We start from the raw sequence: 27,946 nt of genomic DNA, 5'->3' as shown, positions 1-27,946 counted from the left end.
GACCTAGCAAGGGGCAGGGGAAGGGCTCAAATAACCCCAGTGGTACAAAACCACAGCCGCATAAAGCAAGGTCTGCAACCAGCGCAGGGCTCTCCATCCATCCCCTGTCAACCCAGAGGGCTTTGGCTCCCCCAGAGAATTTTAGTCCCCCCCCAGCAACATCCCAGCATGCAGTCACAGGAAGGCTGACCCAGCTTCCCAAGGGATTAGCCCCACAAGCTATCCCAGCAATATCCTGCTGTCCTGTCACCTCAAAGCAGTGACAAACTCGAGAGAGGCAACGATGGGACATGGAACATCATGCCCAGGATGGAGTCAGGCAGGGAGACTGCTGCAACCTCTGTGGGCTCCTCCGGCTCCTTCTGCCACCCCAGCAGGTCACACTGCTGCCAGGGAGATGATAAAGCAGCATCTCAGCTGTCCTATCCTACAGATCTGCCCCAGCAAGCGGGACAGGAGCTTCTGTAGGGTTTCCTATAGCTGCAGCGAGTTTGTGCGCCTTCTGCAAGACTGGTGGGTGCAGGCAAGACCTGGCTCCTGTGCTGTGCCATGTCAGGGGTCCCACGCAGCGGGGACGCTGGCTCCCCCATCCCGTACAGCAGCTCGGTCCCAGCTCAGACAGCCGTGGACTGCTTGATGCTGTGGAAGCTGACGCGGGTCGGGGAGGTGGGGATGGACATGGCCCGAGCCACACGGGCACGGATGGAGTGCTTGTCCTGCCATCGGTGCCACCGCTTCCGTACAGCTGATCGGACCTGGGGATGTGAGACAGAGGAGGGGACATTTAGTCACCATGCAGCTGTCTGAAGTTGTTCAGAGGCACCAGCCATCCTCATCCTCAGTCTTTCAACCTAAAATTCTACTGAAACCCTGCTGAGCTCTCTGGGGCTGGGAGGGTCCCAGGAACCCCTGTCACCTCCCAGGGCACCCACCCTTGTTTGACGCCGTGCCGGTGAAATGCAGCCCTTGCAGCTATGAAGAGAGATGAACCAAACTGACTGTGCCTTTGAGCGCAAAATGGAAACAAGAAGGAGAAATAAATCTGAGCAGGGGCTTTGCAGGAGAGCCAGCATCTTACACACTGCACTGGATGCTGCTAGGGGCTGGGAAAGGTGCGAGCGACAGTTGAGGAGGTTTTATGGCTTGTCTGGTTCATGCTAGTGGCATTTCTTCAACCTTAATTCCACCCTACAACAGCCCAAGCGCTTTGTGTGGCAGGTAAATAGTGAAGAAATGGCTTTGCGTTGACTGCAGCGTGGGATGGCCCTGGGAGATGGCCACTGGATGCAGACGGCTGAGACGGTGCGGTTGGGTGAACACCGAAATCCCCAGCCAGCCCAGCTGGGATCAAGAGATGAAGGACCATGAATTGCATGGTGTGATATGCTCCTGGGTCACCAGGTAGCCCTGGTCCTGTCCCTTTTCCTCCTGCATCAATTAGATATGATTTGGTAACAAAGCAAGCTTGTCTGGGGCAAACTCTCCCAAGCCAGCAAAGGTGCAAGAGCATTTGGGAGAAGGCAGGGGAAAGAGCTGCTCAAATGACTGGCCCCAGGATCAGCCTCTACTCTCACCTCTTTTGCTTTCTGCTGTCTGTGTTTTGAGTCAGAGCCTGGGAGATGCCCTCGTCCACGGGCTGGGTACCCAGGTGTGTATGGGGATCACCCTGGGGAAGGATTTCCCAGGGATGGGGGGACCCTTGGCTCTTCTGCTGCACCAAATCACACGGGTGCACCCCTAGAGCATCTGTTCTCGGGGGTGGATTTTCCTCCTCCATAGGAGGAGACCGACAGTAGCCATTCCCATCTGGACATAACCTGTGGCTGCAGATGTGCCTGGAACTGGAGGTAAAGCACCAAATCTGATCAGCAAATGCCTTCAGCTGGGGAATTGGGTGCCAGCACCCTGCAAGCCCTGTGCAGAGGCAGAGCCTGAGGCTGAGCTTGTGTCTCCTTGCAAGGAAGGGTGTAGACCCCCCTCCCACCCCCCAAGCACCCCCCAGCACCCGGTGCTCACCTCGCTGTTCAGGAAGCAGTAGAAGACAGAGACGAAGAAGCCCTGGAAGGAGACAAGTGGCAGAGTCACCACAGAGCTATGGCCAGCAGGCAGCCCCGGGCTCAGGAGCTTTGGAGCAACCCTGGGTTTGGGGATGTCTGGTTTTGGGAGGGGGCAGAAGCAGGGCAAGGCATCAGCCAGGATGAGCTCCTCCACATCCCTTGGTGGGGGACTGGGATGGAAGCTAGTGCTGAGGACCATACCTGGAAGGACTCCAGAAAGGAGTTGAAGTATATGAAGACGATCCTGGAGATCTCATCCTCCCCTGGGTTGACAAAGAACAGCATGTAGGTGATTCCCAGCAAGGGCAGCAGCACCAGCGTGGCCTTGACTGCTTTCCTGGGGAGAAAACACGGACCTGAGCTGCTGCAGTGCAGCCCTCGGCATGACGACTCTCCCCATCTCCCTCCCAGCACCAGCATGACTGGGACTGGTCTGACTGGGTCTGGGCAAACCAGTGACCGGGGGAAGACAGAGCAGAGTTGACCTGTTTTCCAGTGTGATTCCCAAGTGACTGGGCTGGTTTGAGCACTGGGCACCTTCTGTGGTTTCTCCATCCAGAAAAGGGCAGTGGACAGAGGAGGCCTGACCTTGAGCTGGTGTGAAATGATTGCTTGGCTGATCTAAGGCTCGATTAAAAAGGAATTAAGGAGGGTAAAATAATTCACACCCTTCAACATGGGTTTATGAAAAACTTAGCTAATTAATTTGATCTTTTCTTGATGAGATTACAAGTGCGGTTTGTGAAAAGCAATAGTGCTGATACAAGAGAGCGCGAGAAGGTTCGGGGCTTGGCATCTCCTTTGTTTGGATTAGGGGACAAGAACAATGCCAAGCCAACAGTTTCTGCTTAAAAATCATGTTAATGGACAGATTCCAACATTAGCTGAAAACAGGAAAAGTCATCCCTGGCAGGTCTGGGCTGGGCAGGGATGGGGACAGGGACTGTGCTGCATCATGGACCGGGAGGAGAGCCACAGCCTCTGACACAAACTGGCAGATGGCACGGAGGAGCTGGAAATAACCAAGGACATGAGAATCTTCAGGCTGGGAAATCATGGGATGGCACATGCACTGGTGTCTCTTCCCCAGGGGAACAGCCATGGTAGTGGGAGATCCATCAGCTTTTTACCAAACTCCGTTATCTAAGGTGAGCAGGAGCCCTCCAGGGCTGTCCCTTGCCTGGTTCAGGCAGGACTGCACAGTTTGTAATCTACCAAACTCTCCAAGTTTTCCTGTCCCATTAAATGTTTCTGGGAAATGAAAATGTTGTTCTGCCCAAAGGTGAAAAACCTTCCCTGCCAAAATCAGGCAAATACTGGAAAACCAAGTGTCTCTCAAAATTGCTGACTGAGGCCAACCAGCCTAGTTCAATAACCTTTATCTTTGCTCACCCCAAGCTGAATCATTCATCCCAGCTCAATACTCCATAATGAGGAAAGCTGGCATTTCCCAATGATAACATCTGAATTTTTCCATTCTAAGCTGAAAAAGCCACTCTCCACCCCAAACCTGCTTCTCTTGACCCAGCATACAGTGAGATTCCCCAATTCCTGCCCAGAAAATGATCCAGAGAGAAGCACTGATGAAGACCGAGGTGTTTTCTCCTGTTCCAGGTACTTCAGAGAGCTGCTCTGACTGTGTACCTCCCAAGTTGTCTGCAAAATATGCCCCAGCAGGGAAGGGTTAAATCTTCCTGCCTTGTGCTGCCTTCTTGCGGCTTCGCGAGGAGGTGTTTGGGGTGGCATCGATTCATTACTCCTTCCTCGGCCTTTGCTTTGCTGCCAAGCGGCCATCTAATTCTCACCTCCGTGCCAGGATTTGCAGCTCTGAGCCTGGCGAGCTGATCGGGTCCCACCGAAACAGGCTTTTGCAAAGAGACTCAGCTCCCAACAGCTCCCTTCAAAGGCGAACCCAGCCATCCATGTTCTCCATTGCAAAGCTCTCACCGGCCAGGATTTTTCAACAGCCCCAGATGCAATGGCCAAGTGTCTCCAAAAAGCATTTGAGGTGCTCTTAGATGCCTCTCCACGCACCCATCTCCTTGATACTTGGCTGATGGGGCTGTTCCTATCTCCCCTAATCATGCTAATGCAGTTTCTAGGTCTGCTTTCTGCAGGGTTGTTCACGCTCTTACCTGTACTGGATTGTCTCCGACGTGGTTGAAGCTCGGAGCTTCGTCATGAGGATTCGGACGATGTTGAACAGGAAGATGAAGTTGATCTGGAAGGAAGAGGGCACCTGGTTAGTGTCTGCTCTCCCAACATTTCCTCCCATTTCCTCAGCAGAGGCAATGAGCCATGCCAGGGGAAGTGGGAAGGTTTCCTCTTGAACCTGATCTATTGCCTTCCATGCACTGGAACAGGACATCTGCATTTATCATTTTTAAAGCACTTTAGCAATAAGATTTAGGAGTTTGTTCAAGGGAGTAGGGCACACCGGGAGACTGGTGAGGAAGGGCAAGTGTTAGAGAAAGGGCTGAAGGTGAAGACATTGGAGGGGGAGGAGGAATATAAGGTGGCCGAACGGATTTTGGGAGAGTGGCTGCCATCACAGCAAGGAGCCACTTGGCCACGCTCCCAGCTGCCGAACTGCTAATGAGGGCACGGGAAGGCGGCACAGGGAGCTGAGCACAATTGACACAAATTAGAAGTGGCCTGGCTACCTGACGGGCTGGGAAATGAGAAGCAGGCTCAATTATTCAGTGAGGCCAGTTGGTGCTGGTGATTAGTACTCCCTTGGGTTTTCTCAGCATTGGGCAAGGGGGGAGGAAAAGCTGTGGGACCTTGTGCATGGCTTTCCCCCTCCTATCACAGGTTGAACCCCTGGCACTACTGCCTGTGACTTGCCACCACTGCTCTTCTTTGTCCCTTCCCAAAAGGCCAAAGCCCCAGCAAATTATGCTTCGTATGACCCCTGGTTCAAGCATCACTGCTCTGCCCAGGGCCAAGAGCAAAGTGATGTGGATCAGGGAATGGAGTTGAGGTCCCCAGGCTTCCGTGAATGCTTGGCAAAGCACCCACCTGCCCCCAAATATTGCCAGGGCAGGGATGGAGGGACTTGCTGATGCATGTGGGAGTCTGTTGATGGGAGCATCCCTATCAGAGCGAGGTCTCCAGGCTTCCTTTCTAGCCCAACCCAAGCCAGCAGGATTCATGCACGCTCTTTCTCATTGTGGGTTAGGTGCCCAAATTTGCTCAAGGTACAGTTTGGGTGAGGGGAGCCGGGCTTGCAGGGCGAGTGGCATTGCTGCTGTGGAGCAGCATAACCAGCTGCAGCAGGGCGAAGCTAAAGGAGGGGGCAAGACCCTGTTCAGGAGGAGCCTTATCCCACGTGCAGTCAGGAAGGACCCTATATTTAGCAAGCAAGGTCACTTTGCTCTTACCAGAAGCACCAGGATCATGGGGCCTTGGTAAATGTAGTCGGTGTAAACTCCCGCTCGCTTCCCAAACCAACACCTGCAAGGCAAGGACAAGTGGTGTCGCAGACAAGCCTGCAGCATGAGTGATCTGGATTTACTCCTGTCCTTGCACAGTCTTTGTAAGTCACTGTCCATAGGGTGAAAGCACTACAACTTACACTGCTGTAGCCACTATAGAATAGCTTCCCCGGGAACCTGGTATATGGAGGTGCATAGGGACTTGTGGGGATGTTTATGGATCCTGTATGGATATGGGAACCGGTTACTGTAGGATGAGCAGGGACAACCTTACACGCACACAGGTCCAGGTGGGCTCTGTCCCCAGCAAACCCTGCAGGAGCTCACATGGGTGTATCCGTGTCCTGGGAGCACCTTGCTGAGTTTTGTTAAATCAGTGCTGTGCCTGTGTGGGTAGCACAGGGCTGCTGAAGTCAGGGGGCAAAACGAGCACTGAAAAACAAGACAAGATGCCATTCATCTAAATGGGCTCCTTTTAACTTCCCAGTCCACGTGATGAACTCTCAAGTGCCTGCTAAGACCTCCATTAGCAAGTCTCTGTGAAAATGGCTCAGGTGGTGGTAGTTTATATCTCTGCTGGTAGATTAAATCCCAGCTCCATTTAGCAAACACATTGTAGGAGCTCTTGATTAATCTTGCCTTTTCCCCCTTAAAAATCTCATTTGCCCTTTGAAGAGAAAAATGCAGTGGCAGGCAGCTGCAGGCAGGGCTCATGCAGCAGAGAGCCTAAAGGTGGGATAAAAGAAAGAACAGAAGAATATTATCTTTTTTTCCTCCCACCCTTTCTATGTACCCTGCCTGGTGTCAGCCCTTCCAGGCAGGATCCATGCCTGCCACAGCCCCTGGCACAACTGATCTCTGGGGAATTGGGATAGAAAGGAGAATGGGGAATGAGAGCAATCAGGCTCACTTCTCGTTGTCGTAGTACAGCTTCCCGATGGCCCAGGCAACGATGATGGGAAAGGGGATACCTGCAGATGAACACAGATGAGTCTCAGGGGTGCAACATTGCCACAAAATCATGCTGTAACAGGGATTTTCTCACCCAAGGCAAACCATTGGGTGAGATGATATGGTCAAGCAAATCCCATCCTCCTGCTTCTGGCAGCCTTTTTGCAGCTATTTGAGTGCAAGAAGAGCTGGAGCAGAGGATGGAGGTGGGAATCACTCATGACTAAAACCCTGGGTGCCCAGAGGGTGAAGGAGAAATCCTGGTACTTACACCAGCCAATGCAGATGAACATCCACTTGCGCAGCTTATCCGTGGAGTAGGTGAGCACGATGGCCGTGTGCAGGTAGCAGCCCTCGCCGAACATCCAGAAAAAGTTGGTGACGTGGAAGTAATTGTAGGCGGCAGTGACCAAGCGGCACCAGACCTGCCGAGGGGGTTAGGAGGGAGACACGGAGGGTGAGGAGCAGAGCTCTGCATTACAGTGGTGAAACTGGTGCGCAGAGCAACACGGACCCCAACAGAGCAATTGAACCCATGTTTCTCACAAGCTTGGGTTGTCCATCAACCACCAGGCAGCCCTATTTGGCTCAGGCTGGCTGCCTGGCAGAGCTGCACCTACCACGTTGCTCTCGTGCACCTCTGGGTTCATCGTGAGCTGCACCACGAACCACGTGGCATTGCGTAGGATGAAGGCTGCGATCAGGTTCCAGTGGATGATGTTCCTCAGGCACCGAATGCTCCTGGAGAGAGGGGGACAAGGGACCATCAGAGGGTGGTGGATGGTTGGGGGACAGGGCTGTTTGTTGGGACCCCAAGGGCGAGCTGCTGGGGCCGTGCCCTGGGTGAGGTGGGCAGGACCAAGGCCAGGAGGTGGAAGGCACCAAGGAGGACCCTCTGCCTCCATAACCCACTGCTTTAAAAAAGCAGCAGGAGGAAAATAAGCCTGAGATAGGCACGATCCCTCCAGACTGGAGAGCGATGGCTGTGGGGGAGGACACGGCAAAACACAGGGGCTGGGTCCGTCCCCAGCCCAAGGGCTGTGGGGTGACCTCCGTGGGTTTGCGCCCTGGCAGGAGCACAGCAGTGGGTCAGGTCACTCACCGTAGGCGCATGAAGAGGACAAAGGCCACCAGGAGGGCCCCCAGCGAGACACAGTGCCCCAGGTAGTTGATGATGACGGCGATGTGGTAGTGCAGCTTGCTCTTCTTCTGGTGGGGGGAGATGGGGAAGGGGGGTCAGCAGCAGTCCCACGTACCACCACAAACCCACCTCCTCCACCGTATCACTTCTGAGAGCTGCACTGCAAAACTTGGGTGCTTTTTCGGAAAGTAAGTGCAGCCCACCTGGTGCGGGACAGTGGAGATGGGGCTAACATGGACAGGAGAGGCACCGGTCTGGCCCTGCAAAGGGCTCAGGCATTTCCATGCCAGGGCAGCTCATGGTTGCTGCCACTACATCACCCCTGCTCAGCCCTGGGACATCCCCAACCCCTCCTCTGGGGAAATCCTGCTGTAATTCAGCTGAGCTCACTGACATCTGGTGTCTCAGTTCATTCCCTGCTGCCCTGGGGGCACCTGAGAGGCTGCGATGAATTTGGGCAGAGGGAGCAGGGGATCTGGGGAAGGTGTGAGTGATAATTAAATTAATTGATCTCTCCTGCTGTTAGGCCCTCATCCAACCTGTGAATTAGCAATTAACTGAGTGAGAAAACCATTCCTGGCAAGAGATATCAGCATCTTAAATACCAGAGGTGGTTATCAACTGCAAATGAACAGTCAGTATCTCTTCTTGCTGCTCTGAGGAGTGGCTTGACCTACTCAGGGGCTTTTAATTCTTGGCCCCCATTTTTTTATCCCTTTTAGCTTCCTAAACACCTCCTTTATTTCTTTGCCAGCGGGGAGGGACGGGGTTTGCACTGAGTGCTTGTGTCAGGAGAGAGCAGGAGGAGGGTGATGGGGCTAGAGGGCATGCTGATCTGCACCCAGCGGTCCTGGGGCCAGGAGACCTCACATTGCAAATTCTTGTGGATTTTTAACAGGAAAGGAAACAGGCGTGGCTTTGTTTTTGGCAGAGAATGAAAATGCAGATCAAGAAGGGGTTCATATATGCTGCATGCAGCCTTACATCTGGGATGCTGCTGCACACCCAGCCCACAGCTCCCTTGGGCCTTTCCTGACCTGGATGCTGTTTGCCCTTCAAAACTCCATTGTCTGTCCCTCACCATTCTGCTAAGATCCCGGCTAAGGGGCTACCAAGGTCCTACCTCTTCACTGAGGATCTCCTGGCACTGGGAATAGTTGACCCGTGCTGCCCAGCTCCCGTTAGCGAGGCATTCCCTGTAGCCATTATCTGAAAGAGAAGGTGCCTGTCAAAGGGTTAACGGTGTGCAGGGATGGGGACAAAGTTGTGACCTGACGATTGTCACTAACGCAGGGGTCATTGGCATCGAGCCAGTGGCATCTTTTGCTTTGAAGCCAGCTCAGATGCTGCCTTGGTTGCAGTTGCAGAACCAAAATCCTTGGAACGCTTCAGACCCGCTCAAGAGCTTTGGGTCTGCACCAGCTCTGCCCCTCGGTGCTGGGGGACCCTGACACCTCCCACCACTGAGATGCAATGGGAGCAGCACGAGTTTGACTCTCCTTTTCCACTCCTCTGTGCCATTTGCTCGAGCGATCACGTGCCATCCTGCCGCAACGGCAGCGTGAAGTTTTCGCTTCTCTCCCCGCATTAGTTTTCTTTGCCTCCCAGCAAGGATGGCGAGCGGCAAGGCTAATTGGGTAGGAACGGCCACGACAGCCCTGGAGCAGTCTCCGATTAGTGTCAGCACCAGGCTGATGCCAGCACTGGGGCGATGCTGGGCTTCTGCTATTAGCAGGAGAGACTGTGAGCCTCATCAGAGCGATGGGATGGGACAAGGATGAGGATGGCTCTTAGGCAGGCACAAGTATGGATTAATGCAAAGAGACTCCTGCAACAGCATGAGAGACACCACAAAGCAGGAGCCGTATGCATGCGCTCTTCCACCGTGGCAAAAAGGTGTGGGATGGAAAAATTGATGTCTTCTGTGGGAAGCAAGGTGTTTCTTTCATGGAAAGCAGCTCTTGGGTGGTCAGAAGCTCAACTGTGTGCTAGGAATGGCTTCGGGCACTTTTCAAGTGCTGTTGCTTTGTCCCCTGCTCCCAGCACGTCATCAGCAGCGACAATGCAGTCACCCGTGCTGGGACGCCATGAGCCGCAACATCTCCCCGTCCTTGCTCAGCTGGGTGTTGCAGACCTCTGTGCCACGTCCAGCAGCAGGGCAGGCTCACTCCTCTTCCCCTGTCCCCAAGATGGGTACATCAGCCCTCTCCCCCATCGCAGGGGCATGTCCAGGAGGACCTGCTTATAAAGCTGCTGTTCTGAAACCACCCTCCCTGAAATTTGGGATATGAGGGCTTTTTTCTTTTTTGGTTGATGGATCCCACAAACCCCGCAATGAGCTCTGTTCCCAGAGATATATTGTCCCTCGTGCCCCTGCAGCCCCTGATGCACGTGGCTCTCTGAGCTCCCCCATCCCTCCTCCACCACGTCTCCACCAGTGCTGCTCATCTTACTCGTGGTGTTGTACCGCACACCATAGAAATATTCGGGGCAGGGGCGAGCTACCAGCTGTCCCACTGCACTTCGGGGCCAACACGTGCCGATCAGGTCTACCGAGGCGTTGCACTGGGGACCTGCGAGAAAAAAGGGTAGAGGGTTAGTGGAGGTCTGTGGGCCACTGTGGGCCACCTCCAAGCTGTTGAAGGGTAAAGATTTGCCTGGAGATCCGGAGCTGCAGTCCTGGCTGAGCTGATGGGTCACTGCAAGCTCAGCCCCCAGAAGAGCCTCATGGCAGACAGCAAACAGGGTCTGTGCCAAGAGACCCCAAGGGCTGGTTGATCCATCCTGGCCATGACTACTGCTCTGGTCCTGTCTGAGCACCTGGGTTAAGCCCAGTTCTGGCACAAACCTGGTTTTCTGACCTGGCTTCCCATTCAACTTGGGGTTCCCTGGCTCTGGTCTTCCAGCCCTGCTCCTTTCTTCAAGCATGACTTTGGCATCCAGCCCCGCCACAGCAAGCAATAAGCCAGATTTTGTCTTTCCCAGTGGTGCTGGTGGGATGCTCATCAGAGCCCCTCCAACCCTCTCACACCTCCTGGCTGCAAGATCTGCTTCCTAGCTGTTCCCGTTGGTCTCTTCCAGCCTTTCCCGGGAAGAAAACTCCAAGTCTGCTGCTGCTATTTCAGATTTCAAGCAGGACTTGTGTGCTTTTCCCAGCTACACAAGTGTGCTAACGTAAGCATTAGGTAGGCCAGATTGCAGGCTTTTTTATGTATAATTTGTGTATATTTAGAACAACATGTACTGTAGCTAAATATGTCCTAGCTACATCTCAAAGTGAGGTAGGAAGCACAACGGCTGTAATATCCATATAATACAATCCTTGACAGGCAGCAGATGGATGGGCAGCAGTCCGTGGAAGGGGCAGAGTTCGGTGCAAACCGCTCCGGGGTACCAGAAATGTTTGTGCTGCCGGCACAGAGGCAGACATTGCCATTTCCTAAGGCAAAACACCCCAATTCACAGTTCTCTGGGTGCGAGAACACAGCGTTTCCTCTCCACCCGGACACGATGGTTGTATTTTGAATGCCTTTCCTGAAACTTCCTATGGATAGAGCTGGCTAAAGAGTGACCGAGCAACAAAAGCAAAATACTGTGTTATGAATATGACAAAGGTTTTCATGGGGGAATATTTGTTTTCATTGATTATCTGAAAAATTTCCTCCTTAGTTTCTTGGGATGTTGTCAGAGCAAATTTTCAGTGCAAAGAAAAGGAGGGTTTTCTTCAAACATCTTCGCAAGGGAAAACAACTTCCAAGCATGTGAGCTGGGGAAGCATCAGAGCGTGGTGAACATTACCTGCTGCCTTCCATAGCTTGTAGTGAGAAATTAATTTCAACGATGACCTTTGCTTTTAGCTTTGCTAATGTGTATGGTTGCTGCGGCAACCTTCACTTTAAGTTAACTGTTTTAAGCCTGTATTTATTAGGAAACAAGGTGCATTTAATCACATGTACTGTGTGTGTCTCTGCTTATCTGCATCCATTAGCATTTTTTGAGCTCCTTAGTTGTTTTGACCCAAATTTGACAGAGATACAGAGGGTCACAGAAAATGAAGTCCCTGTTTAAAATTTTATGATAATATTCATTCAGGTGGAGAAAAGACAACTGGTAATTGCTTCAATTAAGGACAAAGTTAAATTGCAAGTGCTCTCCCTACTCACCACTTGGGAATCCACCCAGGTGAGAAGCTGCTTGAATATCTGGAATAGGAAAAGCTTCACTTGGAATATTCCGGCACATAAAAATGGGGCTTGCACAGCACTAATGCCCCAAGCAGCTCACGCAGTCATTGAAAACGCTCCCTGTAACCAGTGGGGCTAAGCACAAATTCCAATTTCTCCCCATTCCCTCATGTCTCAGTCTCCCTCCTGCATCCCAGGGGCTGTGCTGGGGCACAGATGCAGGCTGCTCAGGGAGGACAAGCAGGAAGACTCGGTAACTAAAAATCAGCAAAGCCAGAGGGCAGCAGTAGCAATGGTACTCTCCATCAGTAAAACAAAACCACAGCAATGCCATTAATAACCAGAACCAAGATAGATTCATGGAAATGATGTGGTCAGACAAAGGTGGCATCGTTCTCTTATACATCTGCTCAAGTCTGGATTTAATATCTCCGCATTTCTCCAAGGCACTTGATTTAATGCTGCTTGGCCCTCCCATTAAAGTGCTATGGACACCCACCAGATGACAAACTGAGTGGATGGGTCTTGGAGCCCCACCACGGCAGGGATGCGGGGTGAAGGTGGAGCAGCATCACCAGGAGGTCAGCCCCCTCCTTGTCCCATGGGTCAGGGTTTTGGAGTGGGGTGACATTTGGGCTTGGGGGCTGCCGTCAGATGAGCAGAGGTCAGGCTCAGCCAGGCTGTAGGAGGCTCCTGGGACTTCACCCTGTGCACAGCAGGCTTTGTCCCAGCACCGCTGTAGGCAGCATTTTGAGGTCTGTCCCACCAGTTTTTAATCCGGTGGGAGGCTGTAATATTTTTCCCGGGCTCACACTGAGAAAGGCTTGATGAAGAAAAGCTGCAGAAAGCAGATGCTGCTCTTTCTGCTCTCTCTGGCATACAGGGAAGAAAAAAAATGTCCTGCTGGGGAAGGGTTAAGTAAAACAGCAAAGGCAAAGAGTGCCGTGAGGGCTGCGATGTCCCATTTGCCCAGCACGACCGTCTGCTCCAGCTGCTCCCCGGTGGCATGCGGGTCCCAGTATGCGGAGCACTGTTGAGCATGGAAATCATATGTATCAGTGCTAAATGCTTTCATATCTGCTTTGTGGCCCATCCATATTTGCAGGGGAATTATTCCCCCAGGTTCTGCAGACATCTGCTCCAGCTTTCTCAGCACCATTGGCTGCACAGACAGTTTTGGTCTTTGCAGCTTTACAGCAAGAAAGGTCAATGAATTTCCTAACTGTACCCAGTCCCCCTGATTCGGCTCCCTCCCATGCAGAAACACGCCATTTGGGGTAGGAAGGAGCTGGTCCTGCCTTGAGATGGGGAATGTGGCATCGGGGAAGTCACTCGAATCACTTCTCACCCTATTTCCTTTGGGTTGTGCTGCTTTGAAGCAATATAAAGCATTTCCTTTCTTCTGAAGAAAAAAAGTGCCTGTCCAGGGACTTACACTGAGACAACTATATCACAATAACTGTCTCAGGATAACTATAGCAATATCCCTCCTGTTTATATAAAACATCCCTCTCCAGCCTGCTTCCACCACTCGCAGAGGCCCCTGAGATGGCTCCAAGCTAAAGGCGTGCAGCCGTGTGAAGCCTGGTAGTGTAAAGCTCTCCGGTCCCAGCTAATCTGCCAAAAGATTTTGAGCAAATTTGAAGAGGATGGAGTGTGTTTATCCTGGGCCAGCACCACCAGACGTGTGGCCACGGTGCTCTTGAGCTGATGCCAGGAGTTCTGAAGTGTTATTGTACCATCAAACCATTGCTAGGGTGGTATGAAGAAGACTGAAGCAAAGGTTGTGCTGATATAACCGTGCTGGTAAACATGTCCTCACCTCACACGGTGCAAAGCTACGCACCAGTGCAGCATCTTGGCTTGCTGCTGTGCCCCCAGCAACACTCCGGCTGCTTGAAGGGCGAAGCCTCTCTCCCCTTGTGCAACGCAAAGGGGCCAGGAGAGATGATAGAAATCTGAATCACAGACTCATTCCTGTGGTTGGGAGTGATGGGGTTATTTATCTAAGGTGTCCCAGGAGGCTGAGTAACAGCTGAAAGGTGTTAGCTCATATCTCTACCTGTCCTGAGCTCTTACTCAACCACAGTTATCTCTGTCCATCCCTGGTGTCCTCGGTGACTGAGCAGGCTGAAGCCTCTGGCTCCTTGAGGGTTTCCCTGCTGTAGCATTGGCATTTGGTAATCAGGGCTTCAACTCCACATCTAATCAAAATATACTCACTGCAGCCAGCACGCAAAAGGTTGTTTGTCCCTCCCAGGCAGCTCCACCACGCTGGTGGAGCAGCAGGAGACATTTCACACCTTATTGCCCCAAAGCAAGGGCCTTTGGGGGGATGCCCTTATTTCAAGAGGAGGGCTGGCTGGATCCCAGCTGCGGAGCCACTTGGGTGCTAAATGCTTGAGTAACACCCTGAGGCATTGAGGGAAATGGCACTGGGGGACAATTTCTGTTAATGCAGGCTTGAAATTGGGGTGGTGGAGCTACTTGCCTTCCCTCTGAGTCAGGGTTGGGTACTCAGTATGGCTGGGAGCAACTGTGGTTGCCTCAAAATACTTAGATCCTTGTTCACACTCTACCTCCAGCACTTCTTTCAGTGGCATTGGGTGTTTCTATTTATATTTGTAAGAGTCCAGTCCTTAAAAAATCCCCAGCAATCCTCCCAAGCATTCAAGTTCCATGTTCCTCAATGTAAAATAATTACACAGGCTAATTAAGTGTTATGATAGCAAAGTGTCTTTGTAATGAATTTTCAGCTTGTTGCTATTCACCATCATTGACTGTCCCCTTGGGTCTTTGCTGCTATTCTGGAGAAGAATAAATAGGAGGCATCAAACCTAGCTTCTGCCATTGGTATTTGATGCATCTGCTCAATGTCATCACTTAAGACTGATCCATGTACAGCTTCTGTGGAGCATATCTATTTATTGAGTATATAATGTAGTGGGTTCAGTTTGGGGCATAGCTTGTTCTCCTGATATGACCTGTAGGGTGGTTGGAGTTGTGTTATTACCAAGGATAGCAGCAAGTGGCTTATTCCCTGGTATTGGCTGGGCTTTGCTGGTGGGTGAGAGAAGAATCATAATCCCTCGCTGGCAGAGTTTTCCTAGCAAAGACTTCTAGTTTGGCTACAACTGAACAGAGTAGCTGGCAACGATTTTACTGTATCCAGTCCAAAGTACAGTTTAACTGCTGTAGCTGCTGCTCACGCTGAGATGTGCCAGGACACTGTTTCCTACCAGAAAAACCTCATCACCTTCTTCCCTCCTCCACTACAACAAAATCTATGAATATAACCAAACTTCTATTGACACCCCTGTTTCCTAGATGATGGAGAAGGATGACTTTATCGATACTAGTATACTTTTAAACCACTATGATTTTCCATATAGGTGAGTTCGCATTTTTTGGTTCCCAAACCTGCCCCAGTATCACTGCTCTCCCTCAGTGCTGAGTCCCTGCCAAGACTCATTGCTGCCCCTTTAGCCCCTGCTCAGCTCTTTTATTAATATTTCTGCCTTGGTGGGAGAGATGCCAACGAGGCCGAAGGGAAAAGAGGTGCTGATGTTGTTAATTTGACCTTTATGAATTTAAATTTCAGTCTCTCCCCAGGGGAGTCAGTGAGTGAATGAAACAGCAGCGGCATGAGAAGGGACTGCTGGAGCAGCGTCAGCGGTCTGGGGAGCCGAGCTGGAGCGGGTGGAAAGTCTCTTGGTCAAACTGTCACCCGCTGTGAAGCGTGTTTCCAAACCTGTCTGATAAAGCGCCTGTGAAGGAAATGCTCTCATCGCTCGCTGCTCTCCTGTGCTTCTCAGCCACACGCTTTTGCTATAACTGGACAACTTGATTTGCTTTATTTAAATGCAAAGCTACGCTCCCTTTCCTTCCTTATAAAAACCTGCAGTTAAAAAAAAAAAGATATTTCTCTTCAGTTCTGCCTAGCTTTGGTGTCATTTCCCTTTGCTTGAGGTGAACTTGCAGTGGCAGGAAACATTTCTTTCCCAGGAAGGAATCAGCTGTGCTCCCCTCTCTTTCCTGAGCATACACATGAGGTTGAGGATAACCATTTCTTCTGACAACAGTTTAACAGCTTAAAGGAGTGAATCGTGCAGCTAGGACCAGCCGGGGCTATTAGCAATTGGGTGCCAACTCCTTGGGCTGATCCAAGCTTGAATGCAATGAATGGTAAAACAACCCCATGAGCGCTCCGAGCTCACTCCGCTCAAGTGCTTTCTTCTGGGCTGCTTTGGAAAAGCCTCATCTATTAATTAGGAAGAGGCTTTCCCAGGGAAGTGCCACGATGGGAAGCGGTCCTGTGGCTGCAGGGGATGCTTTGCCCCGATGGGTGAGATGACCTTGTACCTCCGTGACGGGCAAGGCGAGGCAAGAAGCAGCTGCGCACAGACCCTGGGGAGCTGAAATCATCAGGAAGACAATTTGCGGTCTGAGGCAATCTGTAGGCTGGGAGCCCTCGGGATAGGAACCTATCCATCCTGCACAAGGGGTGCTGATCCTTGCTGCATTCCTTTTCAAACCTAATCTGGGAATTTCTTGGCTTCCAGATGTTTGGGGGTGCAGCCGACCCGACTTTCCTAATGCACCACGTTGACCTCAAGTCCAGCCTGATATGATTTCTACCTGGCGGAGAAAATATTCACTGCTACGGAGGAAAGCAGCCTTTCTAACGGAGTGGCCAATTGCGTGTGGATGCCCACGTGTCCCAGCAGTGGCCAGAATCAGGGACTCACTGAGAGTTATTTTTGATGCATACCTAAAATATCAGGTTGGACCATCACACCTGTGCAGGGAGCCTGAATGCCAAGGGACATCACCCTGCGTTGGGGACAGTGTGCTTAGAGGAAGACGGGTAAATCAATGCTGATAAGAGGGCAGGATAAGGGAGCTCTGTGGGGCTCAGCTGCTCTGCTTCCTGGGATGAGGATTTGCTTGCAACTCCTGCACCCCATGAGCCCGGTGAGCACCACCCCAGGTCTGTCTCCACTACGCTGTTGTGAGCAGAAACCTTTCCAGATCAGTGCATGTGCCTTGGAGAGTGCTGGCACCCTGGTGATATCACTGTCCAGCCATGCCTCCTCATTAAAAAGTGTGAGATTAAATAATGAAGGGACTGGTGACCCGAGAGAGGAGGCGAGCCCACGCTGGGCTATTTTTTCGGAGGAGGGATGCTGCACACGGGCATGAGGCAGGGCTCCTTTGTGCATCCAACTGATGCCCTGCCGAGCCGCGTGCTGGAGGACCTCTGGGCTCGTGTTATCAGCATGTGCCATTTCCCAAGGGTTATGCAGACATTAACAAATTAAGTCTCCTGGCCTCGCTGCAATTCTCATTAGCGTCATCCTAACAACTCTCCATGTTAAATAGCCTTGAAACAAAGTTTCCAGTTTTGTAAATATCCCTCCCTAGGAATCGCTGCTTGAATCAGGCAGGGCTTAAATGGACCCCAAGGATGAGGGCTGGCGCTGAGCTCCACTTATCAAGCAGCAGACATAAGACAATTAGTTTCATCTCTACTTCTGGTTCTAAGCCCCCTCCTCGAGCTGGCAGCGGCTGTCACATGTGCCAGCCCCATCCCAAATTAATGAGTTACTCGGGGATGACAGGTCGGATGCGCGGAAGCGCTGGAGATTTTGCAGATCTGAAGCCTGATGTGTTGTGCTCCCCTGTCCCAGGGTGATGGGCACTGAGGTGCACTAAATCCTGCTTGGAATCACGCTAATAAATCCCTACTGAGCAAAGCCCGGTCCTTGCAGAAAGCAGCACCCACTGCTTGAGGGTGGCAGGGATTGCAGGGCATATCCATCAGCAAAGCCATGGCAGAACTTCTCCCTGCTTTCTGCCCTGTCCCCTGGGCGTCCTCAGGACGTTCCAGCGGTGGGTGGCAAAGGCCATGAGCTGGGCACGAGGAGGCTCTGGGACCTGCCTGCTGCCCTGGGTTGTGCCACCAGCTGGTCCGTGCATGGCAAGAGGGTCCTGCGGTGCTTGGCTGGTGCTTCTGTGGGTCAGAGCCCACAGAGCTGGACACATGTTGCACCAGGGGAGGTGAATAAGAAGAAAACAAATGCCTCTTATCACAGCCTAACATAGCCAAGGACAACCACCTTGCTGAGCAGAGTGGTGAAACCTTCAGGGAGCAAAGCACATGAGTGATGACCAGGTTTCTTGTCTGCACTGTGCCCAGGCCAGAGACACGCAGGCGTTTCCATTTCCACCGGCAGCCTTACTCTCCCTTGGCTTTCTGCCTCCATTTCTTGGGCTGGGGCTGCTCTGGGGATGCTTCTTGCAGGGCAGTGGTGGCTTGGGCTCAGCCAGGCACTGAATCAGCTGGTGCCAAGCTGTGTTTTTTTAAGGAGTTTTTAATGTTGCTGTTAATGGGTGCCGGGTGGCAGGCAGCCATCTGTCAGCACCGGGCCTCTGTGGCCATCCATCACCCTGATGGAGAAAGCTGCTCGAGCAGCAGGGATCAGGGCAAACTGGGCAATTGCTTTGTGCCTGCTCTGGTCCTCACTCAATCGTGGGAAAACAAACACTGCTGCATCCCTGAGCTGGGGAGGACTTTTCTCCTTGTCCCTGTGAGCTCCTCTCCTCTCCCTCAGCCACCTTTCCTCCCCCAAAACTTGTCACTGAACCAGACCTGTCACTGCTGAGGTGACATCCAAGTCACATCTTGAATACAGGCTAAAAGCCAGTTTTGGCACAAACACATCTTGGGCCTGACCTGGTTGGATGCAAACCCATGTACGGGTGTTGAGTAGGAGTGAGCTGCCCATGACCTGGCTGGTCTCACCCAGCTCAGCTGAGCCAGCCCTGGCCACAGCCATGTCCCCAAAACTCCTCGGGGCTGGTGGCCTCCCAAAGTGCTCAATGGCACACATTTAGGAGCGCTGGGGGACAGAGGGTGGCCGAGCCCTGAGCACATGGTGGCCACACTGCACTGGTGACATGGTCTCCACAGAAAGTCACAACCCCCAGTTGTCACCCCTGGGCAGGGGGATGGCAGAGGGGGTGGACATAGGGGACGAAGGTCCTGGTGTCCCTGGGCATGGCAGAGAATGGGCAGCGTGGGAGCAGGGGCCGGGCAGACGTCTCTTTGCCCATGTTCCCCTTGAGCCCAGCCCAACAGACATTTATTTTCTCTATTTTTAGCTCTCCTGAGCTCTGTATCTTCAACCTGCCTCAACTGTCACCCTGCAAAGAGGCTGCTGCAGCAGCCAGCGTGGGGCTGCAATGCAGCTTCAGCACATCCCACCTCCCCTCAAAAAGGAGCCAGGCAGCTGCAGATCAGCCCAGAGACACTCTGCTATACCCTCTTCCAGCCACCCCTGCCACTGGGGTCCTCTGGGGATGGCTGGGGTGGGCTGGGGATGCAGGACACTCACCTGTGTGGTTGGTGACAGGCGGCAGGCTCTCGCAGTATTGCTCTTGGACGGAGGCTGCAACTGGGCTATCCCAGAGGAGAAATGCCTGCATGGGGAGAGAGCAAACCACAGGCAGGGTTATGTGTGTAATATGCTGCTTCCCCAGCCCACAGTCCCTCCTTGGACATGGCAGTGGGTGGGTCAGATCTGAGCTTGTCCGTGTCTTTGTGGATGCCACCCCCCAAAGCTGCACGATGGACGTGTACCCATTTGCAGAATGGGTTTTTCAGCCCAGAGGAACTGGGCTTATCCAGACTGGGGCTGTGGGACTGATGCTCTCTGCTCCGTTTCCCACCCACCGATCCTCTCCTGCCCCAAATATCCCCCTCAGCAAACCATACTGCAGCCCTGCTCAGCCCCTGCCGGGCTGCGAAGCTTCTGCTATTTAGCAATTTAATCAACACTTTTAGTTTTAGCACCTTTGCAACCTGAGAGCAGACAGGGGAAACACGATGAGCCTGACACCACGCTCAGATTTTCAATACCTTATTGAAATCACAGCCTTGTAAGCTGTCAGTGGGAAGATGTTAATACACGTCCTTAAGGAGAACTGATCCACAGTCAACCGGGTCTGGCTAAAGCCTTTCTTCAGGAGAAAGGCTTGTCTGCAAACACTGACTTTCGCATTGCATTGGAATCATCGACCAGGATCTATCCCATCCCTTTCCAGAGCAGCTCCCGGGTGGCTCTGCAGCTCTGCTGCAAGTGAAAACCATGGACTCCATCTGCATGGGGAGCTATTTTGGAAAAACTACTACTGAATTATTGTGCCTTTGCAGGGGTTTGGGGAAACAAAAACCAAGTAAGGCAATTGCAAGTGGAAGACGGCAGAGGGATGGTGCTGTTAGACCCAAGGTTCACCAGGGAGGCAGATGGGGGAAGGAGGGGACCTGCTGTTTTGCAAAACACATAGATTTCTACCAGAGCAGCTGCCCACTTTCTCCTCCGGCTCAGAGGTGGGTGGCACGGTGACACAGGCTGATCCTCCCTGCTCAGGAGATGAATGCCAATGGTGGATGAGGCTGAACTCCAATTTTCTCACCCCAAGCCTGTCCTGCAAGGACTGACTAAACCCCTTGGATGAAAGCTCCCTGCTGACTGATTGAACGGCAGAGCCGTGCCCCCAAATACAAGCACATACAGATCCCTTGGGAAACTCAAACCTGAGCCTGGAGGCAGGAAAGGCTGCAGCCTCCTCTACTTGCAAGCAAGCTCCCAGTTCCCCAGGCAGTAGGCTTGGACACCGTCCTCTGCTGAGCCGATATAATGAGCAGCAACCGCCGCCTTCTCCACTGGCCAGGCTGGTTCCCTGTGCCTGATCTCCCTTCCCGAGTGCCATTTACCTTCAAAACTGCTCTGGGTAGGGAGAAGACGGTCCTCCTCTTGCTCTTTAGCCATATAAACACCGGCTGCTCTTGCTGGCACATCCAGCAATCCCCTGCACCTTATCAAAGCATTAGCAGGATTTATTCAGACATGGAGACAAGCTCAGCACCCACTTGCTCTTTTCCAAACAACTATTTACTGTCTTGGGAAGCTGGTTTTGACAGCAAGAGAGATGTCAGGCAGACATATAAATGGAGCTGAGAATAGCTTCCTTGTTATGACTGTTCCAGATGGCACAGGGGATCCGGCAGCAAAACCCTGCCCTGAGCGCAGGCTCTGCATGGAGCCCCTGTTGTGCTGGTCCTGCAGGACCTGGGCACCTCCTGGGTCTCTTTGCCAAAAGCTGAGACCACCCAAACTGCAGCCACGGTGTAAGCGATGTGCTAGTGGGGTTGGCTCCCCTCTGCGTTGATGCCTGGAGCTGGTGCCCGCCGGACCTGGTGGCTCTTTGCACAGGTAGCCGGGACAAAAGGGTTCCTCCCAAAAGGGGCTGGGATGGTTTGCCTACCAGAACAGGCTCTCAAGTGTTAATTGGATGTGTTTCTCCCAATCGCAGCCTGCTCCAGCCTGGCAGTGCTCGTTCTCCTTCCAGACACAGGGAGAGGTCTTGGCACTGAGCAGCAATATGGACCAAGCTACAGCTAGAGGGGGGTATGGATGGAGTGCAGTCTCTGGCTCTTTGCAGGCTTTGTAAATGAGCTGAAACAGCTACAAAAGGAAGAAAGGAAGAAAGAAAGAAAGAAAAAAAAGGTTCCCCAAAATACAACAAACCCTAACAGCTTTTTTACCAGGCTCTGAGTCTTGTCTCACTGCAATGTGGCCAATGCTCTTGACAGAGGCAGAGCTTTTTCCCCTCTCCCGTCAGCCCCAGCTCGAGGGGGATAAGCTGGGGAAGGTGGCAGCTGCAGGTGGATTTGCACAAGCCAAAAGCATCCTGATCTGGTACCCTGACGGTCAGGCTCCCATCTATTTTGCCCTTTGCATGTTACTTTATCCCCTCCCCAGGCTTTGCAGAGAGAATAGGTCAAAGCTCCATCCATGAAGAGCTTCACCTGCCAGAGCATCGCTGCCATGAGATGCCACATGGTGCCCAGCAGGTCCCAGGCTGGCCAGGCTGGAGCCAAGCATGCCTCAACAGCCCCAAAACAGCAGTGGGTCGTGCTCGGGCCAGAGAAGGGCCGTGTCCCTCTGCCCTCCCGGCCCTGCTTTGACATAGGCTACGGCAAATCATGCTCTGCGGTGAAGAACACCTCCGTGACCTCTCTCAGGCTGCCAAAATCCTGGAGAGCTTCAGCTGAGCATTCAGCTGCATGGGGAAGAAACGCAATCTGCTTTTCTAGAAGCAGCCTCTTCGCACAGAAGTCCCGGTCAGCCCAGGACGTTGCTCCCATGGGGTCGATAGTTCTGCTGGGACCCATACTGGCCCCACACTGGCAGCAGCTTCTCCTTCATCAGGAGCCACCAGTGGCTCCCCTGCTGTTGCCTCAGCATCCGTCCAGCTCCCTTCTAGGCTCTGCTAACGTCTCTGTTTTACACATGGGGAGGCATCGCAGCAGACACCAGTGGTGCCGGGTTAACCTCAGAACTCAGCGAGCAGCAAGCTCATTCCTTTTGCCCCCAGGTTTCCTGCAGCGGGATCAGCCGGCCCCCACCAGTCCTCGCTGCACAGCTCAGACACCAAAACCTGATGCTGCCTCAGTGTTTACTCCATCCCACACATGGCAAACACCAGCTGCAACTGGTGTCCCACCACCCACCAAGTCAAGGCTGTCCCAGAGGGGAAACTGAGGCACTGAGTACCACTTGCCTAAGGTTGCTCCGGCTGTGCTGCACCATGTGGGGCAGGTTGCTCCTATCTGGACCCACTAGCCATGTCCTGATGCAATGCCACTGGGTTTTTTGGAGCCGTTCCATGTGCCCGTTGAGGGGCACAGGGTGGCAGGTCCCCTGGGCCAGGAGATGCAGCACAGTGGGCTGAGACAGTGTCAGCTCTTCGGTACGAGGAGGCTGAGGGTCTCGCTGCTGGTATGGGAGTGAGCAGCAAAATCACACACACACACACATGCACAGCATCAGTCTCTGTGACCTGCCACTGACCTAGCAGCACAATTCAATTAATAACAATTAGGAATTAATGTCCCCCTGCAGTGCTTTCCCTCTCCAAAGCAATCCACAGATATTAATTAATATATTCACATCTGAGTCAAACATCAACCCCCTGCACCATACTACCCAGAGACAGGCTTGTCCCCCCTTGATATTTTATTGCCTCAAACAATTTTGGATCTGCATGGCAGGAAGGGCTGACAACTTTGAGCAGTGAGATAGATGGCTCGTAGCCTAATTAGCGATCTAAGATGGGGCTTGGGTTTTCCACTGCCGACAGGGCTGTAATTGGAGAGCGGAACGATTAGCAGGATGAAGCAGCGTGAGCCAGTGGCTTTGCACAAAGCTGGAGAGGTCAGTGGGACCGATGGATGGTGATGGCCACTGAGACATCCCTGGGAGGGGGGTCAACACCAGCCACCCTGGAGTTGTCCTTGCTGTAGGGACCTTTTCATCCATCACTTCTGCTCCCCAGCTTGGCTGGGCTTGCTGCCTCCTGCGACACTTGGTGTGGAAGAACGACCTCCTGGGACACATGGGCATGCGAAAGGCTGAGCACCGTCTCTGCCCTGGACCTTTGCTGGGGTTCCCTGGGGTGTTAGGCTGGGATCGAGACTGCTCTTGGCCCCAAGCCTGCAGAAAAAGGTGTCAGGCTTTGGGCATTAAACACAGCGAATGCTAAAAGAGCTGGATGCCAACCTCGGATGGCAGAGCAACATCAGTGGCGTGGGAAGGGAAAGCATGGAGTGGCATGTTTTGCCAACACCGCAGCCGCAGGCTGGAGGTAGCCTTGAAAAGCCTGACCGAAAGAGCTGCCCACCCAAATGTGCTTGGAGGTGGCCAGGGTGCCTCCAGCCCTCCCTAACCCCTGCCTTCCCTCCGCTGTGGGGGATCCCTTTTGCCCTTGTCTCCTCTGACTTACAGGCACCGTCTTCTGCAGGTGATGAGCTTCTTACCACCTCCACCTTGAGGGCTTTCACTTGGATAAATCCCATCCCTGGTCCAAGCCATGAATGAAAGCCCCAGGGAGCATCTGGCCCATGAAGGACCCCCTCTACAGCCCCCTGCCTTAGCCCTGACAGTGACCTGCTTTGCCACCCCCTGAGCTCAAGATTTCTCCAAGATTTGCGCTTTACTAACAAGCTCCTTCACTTGCTTTCATGCAAAGCCACATCAGGAGCCCTGGGAGCGTCAAGGCATCAAGGCAAAGTGCAGGCAGCAGAACGAGGCTCAAAGCAAGAGCCACGGGGGGATTTTCTGTGGCTGATGTTACTCAGGGGGGAAGAGCAGGCGGTGAGAACGCCTCCATCTGGCATTAAAATCTGTGAATTTATGAATTTAGCCAGATTAGAGGGCTAGCCCCTGTTGTGTGTAGACAGAGGCTTTGGTGTGAGTATTGATTCTGTTTGGACTCTCTCTCTGAGCATGCTGGATACAGATCCTAACAAAAGAATATCAATCGGGGCTAAATGAATGCCCTGTAAAACCTGATTTATGAGCAATTAAAGGTTTTTCTGGATTAAGCTCTGGCCTCTCTCGCTTGCCGTAAATAATTCTGACTTCATTTACCTATCAAAAGGGGCATGGATTTTTGGAGACAAGTAAAAAAAAGAATAACGGCATTTGGATATTGGAAGCTAAAGGCACAAACAAGCCAGGGAAGGGGACACTGTGTGAATCAAAGCAGCTCCCGTGGCATCCGGATTTGCCAGAGCAAAGGCTGCTAAAGAAGAGTTAGAGTGATGGACACAAGCACAAGGGAGGGCTGTTTTTCTAAGGTGGTTGTATTAAACTCTCCTGCAGATTGTACATGTGGGACCCATGTGCATTCACAGATATTTTCATTTTGGGGCTGGAGATTTGTCTTCCCCAGCAGTCTCCCAAGACCCACATCTTGGCTGCCCCAAGCCCCCTCCCTCATCCATCACCTGGGCTGAACAGCCACCATTTAATTCACCTGTAATTTTCCTCCAGTTTATCTGCATTCACAGCTAGGGAAAGCTTGGCCACACCAGAGCTGCATCTGCCATTGCCTTTCCAGGGCAAACAGTACAGGATTTCAGGGTGGAAGAGGGACTATGATCTGCAAATTCCAACACCCTTTGCCCTCTGCCACCTGAATGGAGGCGATTGCTTCTGGGTGGGTGACTCACTGATAAAGCAGGACACTCTGCAGAGAAGGAGGGTCTCTTCTATTAGCTCAAAATACAGTTAGGGAAAAAAGAAAAAACAACAGATGGGCCTCTGGGTATGTTATACCATCTTCAGAAAGAGCCACCCGCTCATGAGTGACAGCTCTCAAGCGTTGGACAACGGCTCCTGGGCTCTGTTTGTTGAAGGAACCCCGTGCTAATGATTTGTGCTTTCCTTTGGGTCCAAATACTGTTCTCCAAGATAAAACCACAGATGCAGCCTCTCTAAATGCTGCAGACTAGGACCTCAGCTTGAGCTTGTTGCTCGCAACAAACTTCTGGGGCAGCCCTGTGCAGGATTTCTGGTGGGCAGAGCTGTATTTCAGGGCAGGGTTGAGCCGGCTGTGCAGGCTATTCTCATCGTATTTCTATATATTCATCCTATGGTGATAGAGCAGCTATTCTGGGAGCAGGCTGTGCCATTTCCATTCACTTCTTTACTGGAGATGCGAAACCACGGGGATGATTTCATACACGCTGAATCAACTCTGGCTTTAAGGAAAGCGAGGACTAGAAGAGATCCCCAGGGTCAACATGTCCTGCTACTGCAGCACCGCATCTTATGCAAGGATTTGAGCAGCGAAGGGGTAGGGGGCTGTTTTTTTGGCTTATTGGTGCTGGAGCTGATCAAGGGAGGGGGGAAACTACCCCAGGCCCAGCATCAAATTCTGTTTTTTCATAAAATGCTTTCGTAAACAGTTTTATCAGCCCCAGAAGCGTCATCAGTTCCTGACAAAGCTGCAGGTGAACTGTTTCTTTTTAACCACTTTAGTTTGTTTAAATGACTTGCAGGGTGCCAGAGAGCATTCTGCAGCAAGTTTGACTGCCTCTCTCCTGGTCTGTCTGTCCAACTCCCTGAGGGATGTCTACCCAGCAAGGCAAGGTGGACAAATCGATGCTAAACTGGATGCATGGGGAACACCTCAGCTGTGCCAGCCCAGGAATATTCAGGCTGCAAAATTTGCCCAAGCAGGGGAGATTCGCCCCTGCTGAGCTCTCCGTTGGAGCTGGACTGCTGCAGGTCTCTGCACTCGCAGGCTGGACGCTGCTGTGGGTATGCCTGGCTGCAGGGACATGTTCACTTAAGGCTGGAGTTTCATGGTCCTTTAGCCCATGCTGTCCCCAGGGGAGGGTTGGGACTGTGCTGGAACACGGTCTGAATTTTTTTGCATATATTTATAAGAAAAAAACAGATAGTTTGACTGCAAAGAGGTGTTTTGTATAATGGGCGTTTCTTTTGGGGGATGGCTGGGGGAGACTTCTCTTTGCTTGGGCTGGTTTTTGTGACTCCCTCCTGGTCTCAGCCCTAGCACAGGGGTGGTTTTGCTCTCAAAGTCTGGAAGCTTTTTGAGGATTTGGCCCCCCGTCATCACAAGGACACCATCGTTGGGGAACACCTAGGGATGTCTGGGGAAACCCCTGAGCCTGAGGAGGTTTAGCCGAGGATGGGCGCTGTGTCTCAGCACCTCTGGGCTTTTTTTCTGACCACTTTTTGCTTATATAGTAGCTATCGGGAGCTGTCATGCTTGCTTGGCTGTCCCCTTCTCAGACCCTGCCCCTATTGCACCTGGTCTGTGGCTTTGCCAACCGTGTCCCCACATACTGGCCAAGTAGGACCTGGGTTGGGGGGAAGAGATCCTGCTCTGTCTCACCTTCGTTTCTTGCATTGGAACCAAACAAAACCCCAACCGGGGAATATAACCACCGAAGAGCTCTTATAAAGCAGGATTAGGGGTGTGCAGTTATAGGAGAAAACAGCTGCTCAGAAGAGGAGCTTTTAAAAGCAACACCAACTTGGCAAGGAGGTCGCCTGGTGCATATCAGCTCTTCTCATTGCTTAGGTGAGAACTTTGCTATCCAAAAGGTGCAGCTAAATACTCCTCCCTGCTCTCACTGATGCACAGTGAGAAACCAGCCCGCGGGGTATGAACTGCAATGGTGCTAACAGAGAGGGTTGACCCTTTGCTTTTTCTGCTTTTTTAACTCTGCCATCACAACTGGGCCACTGAGACAGCATTTTGCACAGAGCCAGGCAAATTTTCTCTTTTAACCCTCTTTGACGCGGAGGTTTAATCAAAAACCTGATCATTTTGTTTAACTGCCTGCATAGGTCTGTTCAAATAACGTTCAAGATTTCACTGGAAACCTTTTCATCTCCTTGTTTCCCTAGGGTTTGGGATTTAAACATGCTTTGGGCTGGGAACATTTCATTTCTTGATGAGCCCTCGGGGAGGAGGAATATTGCTTCTGACAAAGCATTTGCATTTTGTGCAGAGCTGCAAAATTAGCAGTGGCTACAGTTCCACAGCAAGCAATTTAGAGAGGGAAGTCTTATGCTTTTCGCGTGGAGGGGGGGAAGGAGAGGTTTCTTTAGAAAATCAATTAAGGGGGGGTACAATTAGGCATTGCATTTGTGTTGTCTCCATCCATCACACCCCCAGAGCAGCCACCCCCTCCCAGCAGCCTAAGGAAAACTGGTGGCAGCTGGTTTCACTGGGAGGTGTGAGGCAGGAGCTGCTGGGAGAGCTGGGCTGCGCTCAGGAGGACCTGGCTGTGAGTGTCCCCCCCTTTAATGATCCTTTCACTGACTCCAGCCCCCTCCCTGCTAGTTTTTGGGCATCGTGAGCTCTTGCCAAGCCCCCGCGCCTTGACTGGAGGAATTCTCCTGAGGGCCCTTTGTGTAGCGATTTCTCCTTTTACTTTTCCCTTCCTTCAAAGAAATGGAAAAGTCATTGCAGAGAAAGCGAGCGGTGCAGGGTGCGGAGGGCTGATGGGGAGGAAGGCAGAAGGGCCCTTCTGGGAGAAAAAGACTTAAAAGCATCTTACCTGCAGGAGGAGGAGGAGGGCAGGACGCAGGCTGGGCACCATCCTTAACTCCCACTGTGCCCAGCTCTCCGGGGCATGGTTGGCAGCGGTCCCCACTCCTGCTGGGCTCCTTCTGCCGTCGGGGATAAAATCCTCTGGGCTTCGTGCAAAGGAGCGTGTCCGGGTCCCGGTGGGGCTGCTCGGAGGCGGCAGGTACCTTTCACCCTCCGCTTTGCTCAGCGACCCGTTCC

At 52.4% G+C, this 27,946-nt stretch overlaps 1 protein-coding gene across 1 annotated transcript; it reads right to left on the bottom strand.

Annotated features, from left to right (window-relative positions):
- Positions 1-592: 592 nt before the first annotated feature.
- Positions 593-27,758, bottom strand: CRHR1 (corticotropin releasing hormone receptor 1). Its single transcript, XM_010561356.1, has 13 exons — positions 27,717-27,758; positions 19,168-19,252; positions 10,040-10,159; positions 8,710-8,795; positions 7,548-7,654; positions 7,066-7,186; positions 6,717-6,870; positions 6,405-6,465; positions 5,441-5,513; positions 4,193-4,278; positions 2,259-2,394; positions 2,017-2,058; positions 593-755 (listed from the first exon to the last, which is right to left on the bottom strand). The coding sequence occupies exons 1-13, from the start codon at positions 27,756-27,758 to the stop codon at positions 615-617; spliced, it is 1,254 nt and encodes a 417-aa protein (XP_010559658.1). The 3' UTR covers positions 593-614.
- Positions 27,759-27,946: the final 188 nt, after the last annotated feature.

This window comes from Haliaeetus leucocephalus, unplaced genomic scaffold, assembly GCF_000737465.1.
Source record: "Haliaeetus leucocephalus isolate CR32 unplaced genomic scaffold, Haliaeetus_leucocephalus-4.0 Scaffold144, whole genome shotgun sequence".
Classification (NCBI taxonomy): domain Eukaryota; kingdom Metazoa; phylum Chordata; class Aves; order Accipitriformes; family Accipitridae; genus Haliaeetus; species Haliaeetus leucocephalus.
This window is presented reverse-complemented; position numbering and strand designations above follow the sequence as displayed.

Coding starts and splice junctions, on each gene's coding strand:
- CRHR1 (XM_010561356.1), bottom strand. CDS start 27,758: ATGGTGCCCAGCCTGCGTCCTGCCCTCCTCCTCCTCCTGCAG. Junction 19,253..27,716: donor CCCTCCTCCTCCTCCTGCAG/GTAAGATGCTTT, acceptor CTCCCCATGCAG/GCATTTCTCCTCTGGGATAG. Junction 756..2,016: donor ACTGCTTCCTGAACAGCGAG/GTGAGCACCGGG, acceptor TCACATCCCCAG/GTCCGATCAGCTGTACGGAA.